Source organism: Salvelinus alpinus, chromosome 11, assembly GCF_045679555.1.
Source record: "Salvelinus alpinus chromosome 11, SLU_Salpinus.1, whole genome shotgun sequence".
In the NCBI taxonomy this organism is placed as follows: domain Eukaryota; kingdom Metazoa; phylum Chordata; class Actinopteri; order Salmoniformes; family Salmonidae; genus Salvelinus; species Salvelinus alpinus.
Window position 1 is genome coordinate 18233489 of NC_092096.1, and position 12979 is coordinate 18246467.

The 12979-nt window shown below is 48.8% G+C and overlaps 1 protein-coding gene across 5 annotated transcripts in view; it reads left to right on the forward strand.

Moving 5' to 3' along the window:
• The window catches only part of cntn1b (contactin 1b), a 45756-nt gene that overhangs the window by 4082 nt on the left and 28695 nt on the right, over positions 1-12979 (forward strand). For 3 of the 5 annotated variants that reach the window (XM_071331914.1, XM_071331917.1, XM_071331916.1), the window contains exons 2-6: positions 4007-4113; positions 4701-4736; positions 5111-5237; positions 11239-11420; positions 11725-11820. In XM_071331914.1, coding sequence (XP_071188015.1) covers positions 4059-4113; positions 4701-4736; positions 5111-5237; positions 11239-11420; positions 11725-11820 — 496 coding nt within the window. In that variant the 5' untranslated portion in view covers positions 4007-4058. Of the gene's footprint in view, positions 1-3980; positions 4114-4700; positions 4737-5110; positions 5238-10891; positions 10911-11238; positions 11421-11724; positions 11821-12979 lie in introns of those variants that run through there. The other 2 variants (XM_071331915.1, XM_071331918.1) reach the window with 2 other exon arrangements.

A 12979-nucleotide genomic window follows, 5' to 3' on the forward strand; every position in this document is an offset into this window, starting at 1 on the left:
TTGTAGAATTTAACAGGTATTGGCCTAATTCTGCTCTGCATGCATTATTTGGTGTTTTACGTTGTACGCGGATAATATTTTTGCAGAATTCTGCATGCAGTCTCAATTTGGTGTTTTCTGCGAATTCTTGGTTGGTGAGCGGACCCCAGACCTCACAACCATAAAGGGCAATGGGTTCTTTAACTGATTCAAGTATTTTTAGCCAGATCCTAATTGGTATGTCAAATTTTATGTTCCTTTTGATGGCATAGAAGGCTGTCTGTTCAGCGCCACAGGTAACTTGCCTTGTCTCTCAGCTCGTTCACAGCTTTGTGGAAGTTGCCTGTGGCGCTGATGTTCAGGCCAAGGTACATATAGTTGTTTGTGTGCTCTAGGGCAACGGTGTCTCGATGTCTTGATTTGTATTTGTGGTCCTGGCAACTGGACCTTTTTTGGAACACCATTATTTTTGTCTTACTGAGATTTACTGTCAGGCCCCAGGTCTGACAGAATCTGTGCAGAAGATCTAGGTGCTGATGTAGGCCCTCCTTGGTTGGGAACAGAAGCATCTCCCTCTCTCTCCACTCTCTCTGTCTCTTAGGTCACAATCTGACTCTGAATGGCTCTGGGACTGCATAGTAACTTTAGGACAGACAGGGTTCAGTATAGTAGCTGGACAGACAGGGTTCAGTAGAGTAGCTGGACAGACAGGGTTCAGTATAGTAGCTGGACAGACAGGGTTCAGTATAGTAGCTGGACAGACAGGGTTCAGTATAGTAGCTGGACAGACAGGGTTCAGTATAGTAGCTGGACAGACAGGGTTCAGTATAGTAGCTGGACAGACAGGGTTCAGTATAGTAGCTGGACAGACAGGGTTCAGTATAGTAGCTGGACAGACAGGGTTCAGTAGAGTAGCTGGACAGACAGGGTTCAGTATAGTAGTTGGGACAGACAGGGTTCAGTATAGTAGTTGGGACAGACAGGGTTCAGTAGAGTAGCTGAACAGACAGGGTTCAGTATAGTAGCTGGACAGACAGGGTTCAGTATAGTAGTTGGGACCTACAGGGTTCAGTATAGTAGCTGGACAGACAGGGTTCAGTATAGTAGCTGGACAGACAGGGTTCAGTATAGTAGCTGGACAGACAGGGTTCAGTAGAGTAGCTGGACAGACAGGGTTCAGTAGAGTAGCTGGACAGACAGGGTTCAGTAGAGTAGCTGGACAGACAGGGTTCAGTATAGTAGCTGGACAGACAGGGTTCAGTAGAGTAGCTGGACAGACAGGGTTCAGTATAATAGCTGGGACAGACATGGTTCAGTATAGTAGCTGGACAGACAGGGTTCAGTATAGTAGCTGGGCAGACAGGGTTCAGTAGAGTAGCTGAACAGACAGGGTTCAGTAGAGTAGCTGGACAGACAGGGTTCAGTATAGTAGCTGGACAGACAGGGTTCAGTAGAGTAGCTGAACAGACAGGATTCAGTAGAGTAGCTGGACAGACAGGGTTCAGTAGAGTAGCTGAACAGACTGGGTTCAGTATAGTAGCTGAGCACACAGGGTTCAGTAGAGTAGCTGAACAGACAGGGTTCAGTAGAGTAGCTGAACAGACAGGATTCAGTAGAGTAGCTGAACAGACAGGGTTCAGTAGAGTAGCTGGACAGACAGGGTTCAGTAGAGTAGCTGGATAGACAGGGCTCAGTATAGTAGCTGGACAGACAGGGTTCAGTATAGTAGCTGGACAGACAGGGTTCAGTAGAGTAGCTGGACAGACAGGATTCAGTAGAGTAGCTGAACAGATAGGATTCAGTAGAGTAGCTGAACAGACAGGGTTCAGTAGAGTAGCTGAACAGACAGGATTCAGTAGAGTAGCTGAACAGACAGGATTCTCTACAGATTTAGGGTGTCAGAGGTGTGCTAAGGACACTAAACACTACGGTATGCACTACGTCCTGTGCTCAATCAGGAGTGTATTATGCATGCAGCATGACTGTACTTTTTGATAATGGTGAGGTGAGGGGCGGAGCTTTAGCGTGACTGGCTGCAGCCGATTGAGACTGGTGTTGTGTTGTCCTCTGAGAGAGCTGAGAGTACTGCAGACTCAGAGCAGCTCTCTCTCTCTCTCTCTCTCTCTCTCTCTCTCTCTCTCTCTCTCTCTCTCTCTCTCTCTCTCTCTCTCCCCCTCTCTCTCTCTCTCACACACTCACTCTCTCTCTCTCTCTCTCTCTCTCTCTGTCTCACCATCACACCCTTTCTCTTGCTCTCTCTCTCTCTCTCTCTCTCTTTCTCTCTCTTTCTCTTTCTATTTATCTCTCTCTGTCTCTCTCACTCACTCTCTCACCCTCTATCTTGCTCTGTGTTCCTCTCGCTCTCCCTATCACTCTATCCTCACTCTCTCCCTCTCTCCCTTTCCTCTCAGTATTCAGAAGGTGTGTCTTGCTGCAGGATGACTCTCATATGCTGCTGCAGAACTGATGTGTGAGCATGTGTGACGCCAGACAGGACCCGTCTGAGCCCTGCAGAGTGTGAGTGTGTGTGTGTGTGTGTGTGTGTGTGTGTGTGTGTGTGTGTGTGTGTGTGTGTGTGTGTGTGTGTGTGTGTGTGTGTGTGTGTGTGTGTGTGTGTGTGTGTGTGTGTGTGTGTGTGTGTGTGTGTGTGTGTGTGTGTGTGTGTGAATGCATATTTTAACGGAAAAAGCCCTTCACAGAGAAAAGCCTGCATGACTACAGTATATTTGGGGAATATTGCTGACTCATGAGTGTTATAAATCATTTAAACATCCAAAGTGAATTGATATGGAAATTGCACACTGGGGGGTCTAATAGAATCCAGTTGTATTTATACAGCTAAAAGCTGAATTGTGTATATACCAGGATATTCAACAATTAAACAAACCAAATGAATACCTGAATTCAGATCTGTGGCTGCTGCCACACTGAGGGTACAGTCAAACTGATAAGGATAGTGGAAGGGAGCGTATGAATAGAATCCATAGATCTGTGTGTGTGACATTGTGGTTGTTGTGGATATGAGGAAACACAATCAGCAATGATGAGCACAAGATCAAGCCATCATGTTATCTGAGTGGCTTTTAATTGTATTAGATACAACTCAGGCTCAGGGTTATTTCATTCAGCAAAGAAGATAAACAATAATTGTATTTCCTCTCTAACTGATGTCATTTCTCTCTTTCCTCTCTAACTGATGTCATTTCCTCTCTCTCCTCTCTAACTGATGTCATTTCCTCTCTCCTCTCTAGCTGATGTAATTTCCTCTTTCCTCTCTAGCTGATGTCATTTCTCTCTCTCCTCTCTAGCTGATGTCATTTCCTCTCTCTCTCCTCTAGCTGATGTCATTTCTCTCTTTCCTCTCTAACTGATGTCATTTCCTCTCTCTCCTCTAGCTGATGTCATTTCTCTCTCTCCTCTCTAACTGATGTCATTTCCTCTCTCTCCTCTCTAACTGATGTCATTTCCTCTCTCCTCTCTAGCTGATGTCATTTCCTCTCTCTCCTCTAACTGATGTCATTTCTCTCTTTCCTCTCTAGCTGATGTCATTTCCTCTCTCTCCTCTAGCTGATGTCATTTCTCTTTCTCCTCTCTAACTGATGTCATTTCCTCTCTCTCCTCTCTAACTGATGTCATTTCCTCTCTCCTCTCTAGCTGATGTCATTTCCTCTCTCTCCTCTAGCTGATGTCATTTCTCTCTCTCCTCTCTAACTGATGTCATTTCTCTCTCCTCTCTAACTGATGTAATTTCTCTCTCTCCTCTCTAACTGATGTCATTTCTCTCTCTCCTCTCTAGCTGATGTCATTTCCTCTCTCTCCTCTAGCTGATGTCACTTCCTCTCTCTCCTCTCTAACTGATGTCATTTCTCTCTCTCCTCTCTAGCTGATGTCATTTCTCTCTCTCCTCTCTAGCTGATGTCATTTCTCTCTCTCCTCTCTAGCTGATGTCATTTCCTCTCTCTCCTCTCTAGCTGATGTCATTTCCTCTCTCTCCTCTCTAGCTGATGTCATTTCCTCTCTCCTCTAGTTGATGTCCGTTACAGACCTCCGTCGGTCTGTGTGTCAGTCAGCAGACAGTCATGTCTGTCACAGTCCTGGTCATGCTGGTTCTCTCCTCCTCGCTGTCACATACTGGTGAGTAGCTCTCAACACACTGCTTCTGTCTTCTAAACATGCCTTAGAATGAACTACATTAGACATCATATGAGAAGGACTACTGTTTTTACTAAGTCCAAGTTGTTCTGTTCCACCTCATGTGTGGTTGGAACGTTCTGATACAGTTTAATCCATGTTGTTCTGTTCCACCTCATGTGTGGTTGGAACGTTCTGATACAGTTTAATCCATGTTGTTCTGTTCCACCTCATGTGTGGTTGGAACGTTCTGATACAGTTTAATCCATGTTGCTCTGTTCCACCTCATGTGTGGTTGGAACGTTCTGATACAGTTTAATCCATATTGCTCTGTTCCACCTCATGTGTGGTTGGAACATTGTGAAACAGTTTAATCCATATTGCTCTGTTCCACCTCATGTGTGGTTGGAACATTCTGAAACAGTTTAATCCATGTTGTTCTGTTCCACCTCATGTGTGGTTGGAACATTCTGAAACAGTTTAATCCATGTTGTTCTGTTCCACCTCATGTGTGGTTGGAACGTTCTGATACAGTTTAAGCCATGAGAAACTTAACAAAGTGTCCTTTTTTTTCTCCCGTCATTTTGCAGAGGCAGTGTTGTTTGGTGAGCCCAGGATCTTTGGAGGTAAGTGGAGTCTGGTTGTGATTCTCATGACCATTTACTCTGTAATGCACTGACATGCAGCGTTAACTCCTAAACGCTGAATCACAGTCAAATGGGTCTGGCTTCATGTGTGTTTATCCACCAATCACAGTCAAATGGGTCTGGCTTCATGTGTGTTTATCCACCAATCACAGTCAAATGGGTCTGGCTTCATGTGTGTTTATCCACCAATCACAGTCAAATGGGTCTGGCTTCATGTGTGTTTATCCACCAATCACAGTCAAATGGGTCTGGCTTCATGTGTGTTTATCCACCAATCACAGTCATTAAAGTTATATTGACATAATGTTGCTGTAACGTTGTTGTAACATCACTGTGACGTTGTGCCCTGTCAGATGACGCTACTGGCTACGGGCCAATATTTGAAGAGGAGCCTCTGGATATCGTCTACACAAAGGAGTCACCTGACAGATATATCTCCATGAACTGTAGAGCACGGGCCAACCCTGCTCCCACATACAGGTAACCTGCACCCACATACAGGTAACCCTGCACCCACATACAGGTAACCCTGCACCCACATACAGGTAACCCTGCACCCACATACAGGTAACCCTGCACCCACATACAGGTAACCCTGCACCCACATACAGGTAACCCTGCACCCACATACAGCTAACCCTGCACCCACATACAGGTAACCCTGCACCCACATACAGGTAACCCTGCACCCACATACAGGTAACCCTGCACCCACATACAGGTAACCTGCACCCTCAGGTAACCCTGCACCCACATACAGGTAACCCTGCACTCACATACAGGTAACCCTGCACCCACATACAGGTAACCCTGCACCCACATACAGGTAACCCTGCACCCACATACAGGTAACCCTGCACCCACATACAGGTAACCCTGCACCCACATACAGGTAACCCTGCTCCCACATACAGGTAACCCTGCACCCACATACAGGTAACCCTGCATGCACATACAGGTAACCCTGCACCCACATACAGGTAACCCTGCACCCACATACAGGTAACCCTGCTCCCACATACAGGTAACCCTGCACCCACATACAGGTAACCCTGCACCCACATACAGGTAACCCTGCACCCACATACAGGTAACCCTGCACCCACATACAGGTAACCCTGCTCCCACATACAGGTAACCCTGCACCCACATACAGGTAACCCTGCACCCACATACAGGTAACCCTGCTCCCACATACAGGTAACCCTGCACCCACATACAGGTAACCCTGCACCCACATACAGGTAACCCTGCACCCACATACAGGTAACCCTGCTCCCACATACAGGTAACCCTGCACCCACATACAGGTAACCACACACACATACAGGTAACCCTGCACCCACATACAGGTAACCCTGCACCCACATACAGGTAACCTGCACCCTCAGGTAACCCTGCACCCACATACAGGTAACCCTGCACTCACATACAGGTAACCCTGCACCCACATACAGGTAACCCTGCACCCACATACAGGTAACCCTGCACCCACATACAGGTAACCCTGCACCCACATACAGATAACCCTGCTCCCACATACAGGTAACCCTGCACCCACCCTCAGGTAACCCTGCACCCACATACAGGTAACCCTGCTCCCACATACAGGTAACCCTGCACCCACATACAGGTAACCCTGCACCCACATACAGGTAACCCTGCTCCCACATACAGGTAACCCTGCACCCACATACAGGTAACCCTGCACCCACATACAGGTAACCCTGCACCCACATACAGGTAACCCTGCACCCACATACAGGTAACCCTGCTCCCACATACAGGTAACCTGCACCCACATACAGGTAACCTGCACCCACATACAGGTAACCTGCTCCCACATACAGGTAACCCTGCTCCCACATACAGGTAACCACACACACATACAGGTAACCACACACACATACAGGTAACCCTGCTCCCACATACAGGTAACCCTGCTCCCACATACAGGTAACCCTGCTCCCACATACAGGTAACCCTGCTCCCACATACAGGTAACCCTGCTCCCACATACAGGTAACCCTGCACCCACATACAGGTAACCCTGCTCCCACATACAGGTAACCCTGCTCCCACATACAGGTAACCCTGCACCCACATACAGGTAACCCTGCACCCACATACAGGTAACCCTGCACCCACATACAGGTAACCCTGCACCCACATACAGGTAACCCTGCACCCACATACAGGTAACCCTGCACCCACATACAGGTAACCCCACCCACATACAGGTAACCCTGCACCCACATACAGGTAACTCGGCACCCACATACAGGTAACCCTGCTCCCACATACAGGTAACCCTGCTCCCACATACAGGTAACCCTGCACCCACATACAGGTAACCCCACCCACATACAGGTAACCCTGCACCCACATACAGGTAACTCGGCACCCACATACAGGTAACCCTGCTCCCACGTACAGGTAACCACACACACATACAGGTAACCCTGCACCCACATACAGGTAACCCTGCACCCACATACAGGTAACCCTGCACTCACATACAGGTAACCCTGCACCCACATACAGGTAACCCTGCACTCACATACAGGTGACCCTGCACCCACATACAGGTAACCACACACACATACAGGTAACCCTGCACCCACATACAGGTAACCCTGCACCCACATACAGGTAACCCTGCTCCCACATACAGGTAACCTGCTCCCACATACAGGTAACCCTGCTCCCACATACAGGTAACCCTGCACCCACATACAGGTAACCCTGCACCCACATACAGGTAACCCTGCTCCCACATACAGGTAACCCTGCACCCACATACAGGTAACCCTGCACCCACATACAGGTAACCCTGCACCCACATACAGGTAACCTGCACCCACATACAGGTAACCCTGCACCCACATACAGGTAACCCTGCACCCACATACAGGTAACCCTGCACCCACATACAGGTAACCCTGCACCCACATACAGGTAACCCTGCACCCACATACAGGTAACCCTGCACCCACATACAGGTAACCCTGCACACACATACAGGTAACCCTGCACCCACATACAGGTAACCCTGCACCCACATACAGGTAACCCTGCACCCACATACAGGTAACCCTGCACCCACATACAGGTAACCCTGCACCCACATACAGGTAACCCTGCACCCACATACAGGTAACCCTGCACCCACATACAGGTAACCCTGCACCCACATACAGGTAACCCCACCCACATACAGGTAACCCTGCACCCACATACAGGTAACCCTGCACCCACATACAGGTAACCCTGCACCCACATACGGGTAACCCTGTACCCACAAACAGGTAACCCTGCACCCACATACAGGTAACCCTGCACCCACATACAGGTAACCCTGCACCCACATACAGGTAACCCTGCACCCACATACAGGTAACCCTGCACCCACAAACAGGTAACCCTGCACACACATACAGGTAACCCTGCTCCCACATACAGGTAACCCTGCACCCACATACAGGTAACCCTGCTCCCACATACAGGTAACCACACGCACATACAGGTAACCCTGCTCCCACATACAGGTAACCCTGCACCCACATACAGGTAACCCTGCACCCACATACAGGTAACCCTGCGCCCACATACAGGTAACCCTGCACCCACATACAGGTAACCCTGCACCCACATACAGGTAACCCTGCACCCACATACAGGTAACCTTGCTCCCACATACAGGTAACCCTGCACCCACATACAGGTAACCCTGCACCCACATACAGGTAACCCTGCACCCACATACAGGTAACCCTGCACCCACATACAGGTAACCCTGCTCCCACATACAGGTAACCCTGCACCCACATACAGGTAACCCTGCACCCACATACAGGTAACCCTGCTCCCACATACAGGTAACCCTGCACCCACATACAGGTAACCCTGCACCCACATACAGGTAACCCTGCTCCCACATACAGGTAACCCTGCACCCACATACAGGTAACCCTGCACCCACATACAGGTAACCCCACCCACATACAGGTAACCCTGCACCCACATACAGGTAACCCTGCATCCACATACAGGTAACCCTGCACCCACATACAGGTAACCCCACCCACATACAGGTAACCCTGCACCCACATACAGGTAACCCTGCACCCACATACAGGTAACCCTGCACCCACATACGGGTAACCCTGTACCCACAAACAGGTAACCCTGCACCCACATACAGGTAACCCTGCACCCACATACAGGTAACCCTGCACCCACATACAGGTAACCCTGCACCCACATACAGGTAACCCTGCACCCACATACAGGTAACCCTGCACCCACAAACAGGTAACCCTGCACACACATACAGGTAACCCTGCTCCCACATACAGGTAACCCTGCACCCACATACAGGTAACCCTGCTCCCACATACAGGTAACCACACGCACATACAGGTAACCCTGCTCCCACATACAGGTAACCCTGCACCCACATACAGGTAACCCTGCACCCACATACAGGTAACCCTGCTCCCACATACAGGTAACCCTGCACCCACATACAGGTAACCCTGCACCCACATACAGGTAACCCTGCACCCACATACAGGTAACCTTGCTCCCACATACAGGTAACCCTGCACCCACATACAGGTAACCCTGCACCCACATACAGGTAACCCTGCACCCACATACAGGTAACCTTGCACCCACATACAGGTAACCCTGCACCCACATACAGGTAACCCTGCACCCACATACAGGTAACCCTGCACCCACATACAGGTAACCCTGCTCCCACATACAGGTAACCCTGCACCCACATACAGGTAACCCTGCACCCACATACAGGTAACCCTGCTCCCACATACAGGTAACCCTGCACCCACATACAGGTAACCCTGCACCCACATACAGGTAACCCCACCCACATACAGGTAACCCTGCACCCACATACAGGTAACCCTGCATCCACATACAGGTAACCCTGCACCCACATACAGGTAACCCCACCCACATACAGGTAACCCTGCACCCACATACAGGTAACCCTGCACCCACATACAGGTAACCCTGCACCCACATACGGGTAACCCTGTACCCACAAACAGGTAACCCTGCACCCACATACAGGTAACCCTGCACCCACATACAGGTAACCCTGCACCCACATACAGGTAACCCTGCACCCACATACAGGTAACCCTGCACCCACATACAGGTAACCCTGCACCCACAAACAGGTAACCCTGCACACACATACAGGTAACCCTGCTCCCACATACAGGTAACCCTGCACCCACATACAGGTAACCCTGCTCCCACATACAGGTAACCACACGCACATACAGGTAACCCTGCTCCCACATACAGGTAACCCTGCACCCACATACAGGTAACCCTGCACCCACATACAGGTAACCCTGCTCCCACATACAGGTAACCCTGCACCCACATACAGGTAACCCTGCACCCACATACAGGTAACCCTGCACCCACATACAGGTAACCTTGCTCCCACATACAGGTAACCCTGCACCCACATACAGGTAACCCTGCACCCACATACAGGTAACCCTGCACCCACATACAGGTAACCCTGCACCCACATACAGGTAACCCTGCTCCCACATACAGGTAACCCTGCACCCACATACAGGTAACCTTGCACCCACATACAGGTAACCCTGCTCCCACATACAGGTAACCCTGCACCCACATACAGGTAACCCTGCACCCACATACAGGTAACCCTGCTCCCACATACAGGTAACCCTGCACCCACATACAGGTAACCCTGCTCCCAAATACAGGTAACCCTGCTCCCACATACAGGTAACCCTGCACCCACATACAGGTAACCCTGCACCCACATACAGGTAACCCTGCACCCACAAACAGGTAACCCTGCACCCACATACAGGTAACCCTTCACCCACATACAGGTAACCCTGCACCCACATACAGGTAACCCTGCACCCACATACAGGTAACCCTGCACCCACATTCAGGTAACCCTGCACCCACATACAGGTAACCCTGCACCCACATACAGGTAACCCTGCACCCACATACAGGTAACCCTGCACCCACATACAGGTAACCCTGCACCCACATACAGGTAACCCTGCACCCACATACAGGTAACCCTGCACCCACATACAGGTAACCTGCTCCCACATACAGGTAACCCTGCACCCACATACAGGTAACCCTGCACCCACATACAGGTAACCCTGCACCCACAAACAGATAACCCTGCACCCACATACAGGTAACCCTGCACCCACATACAGGTAACCCTGCACCCAAAACCAAAGTTAACAGGAATTTAAAGAACATTTTAAAGATCTACTGCCATGTAGTCACAGACATTCACAAGGTGTTTTGAAGGACTTTGATTGGTTCTAGAGTCGTACAACTTTCAGAGGACATGGAGAGGAATGACTCATTCCAATTTATACAAAAAACAGCAATTTATGGGTAAAAAGGGAGATCCACATTTCCCCCCCAGATGGAGGCGTGATAACTGGGAGATCAAGCTGATGGAGCTGCCTAATGAACACTACAGTCTGGTGGGAGGGAACCTCATCATAAACAACCCTGAAGAGAAGAAACATGCCGGGACCTACGTCTGTGTCGCCAAGAACGTGTACGGCACCGTCATCAGCAAGGAGGCCAAGGTCAAGTTTGGATGTGAGTATTGTCGCGAGCCATGACCGAATTTCATGTTGAGAGAGACTAGTACTGGATGTGAGTGAAACTGGTTGACTCTGGTCAACAGGTTCTATTTCTCTCTCACAGTAGATTTGCTTATTCACATCCCCAGGGTTTCTGAAACTCGATTGACTAACAAACACAGGAAGTATCATGTCGTGTGTGTAGTCTCTAAGTCATTGCTTCTGTCTGTGGTATACATCTGTGTTGTCTGTGGACACCTGGAATCGTAACTATATGCTAGAGTTAAACTGACCATTGCGTTATCTTTCTCTATCTCCAGACCTGGAGGAGTTCCCAGATGAAGAGAGAGACCCTGTGACCGTGAAGGAGGGCCAGGGGGCCGTGCTGCTCTGTGCTCCTCCCAAGCGATGGCCAGGTTAGTACCTCAGTCTTACTAGAATACACATGATGGCCAAGTTAGTACCTCAGTCTTACTAGAATACACATGATGGCCAAGTTAGTACCTCAGACTTACTAGAATACACATGATGGCCAAGTTAGTACCTCAGTCTTACTAGAATACACATGATGGCCAAGTTAGTACCTCAGTCTTACTAGAATACACATGATGGCCAAGTTAGTACCTCAGTCTTACTAGAATACACATGATGGCCAAGTTAGTACCTCAGTCTTACTAGAATACACATGATGGCCAAGTTAGTACCTCAGTCTTACTAGAATACACATGATGGCCAAGTTAGTACCTCAGTCTTACTAGAATACACATGATGGCCAAGTTAGTACCTCAGTCTTACTAGAATACACATGATGGCCAAGTTAGTACCTCAGTCTTACTAGAATACACATGATGGCCAAGTTAGTACCTCAGTCTTACTAGAATACACATGGTGGCCAAGTTAGTACCTCAGACTTACTAGAATACACATGATGGCCAAGTTAGTGCCTCAGACATACTAGAATACACATGATGGCCAAGTTAGTACCTCAGTCTTACTAGAATACACATGATGGCCAAGTTAGTACCTCAGACTTACTAGAATACACATGATGGCCAAGTTAGTACCTCAGACTTACTAGAATACACATGATGGCCAAGTTAGTACCTCAGACATACTAGAATACACATGATGGCCAAGTTAGTACCTCAGTCTTACTAGAATACACATGATGGCCAAGTTAGTACCTCAGACTTACTAGAATACACATGATGGCCAAGTTAGTACCTCAGACTTACTAGAATACACATGATGGCCAAGTTAGTACCTCAGACATACTAGAATACACATGATGGCCAAGTTAGTGCCTCAGACTTACTAGAATACACATGATGGCCAAGTTAGTACCTCAGACTTACTAGAATACACATGATGGCCAAGTTAGTGCCTCAGACTTACTAGAATACACATGATGGCCAAGTTAGTGCCTCAGACTTACTAGAATACACATGATGGCCAAGTTAGTGCCTCAGACTTACTAGAATACACATGATGGCCAAGTTAGTGCCTCAGACTTACTAGAATACACATGATGGCCAAGGTAGTACCTCAGACTTACTAGAATACACATGATGGCCA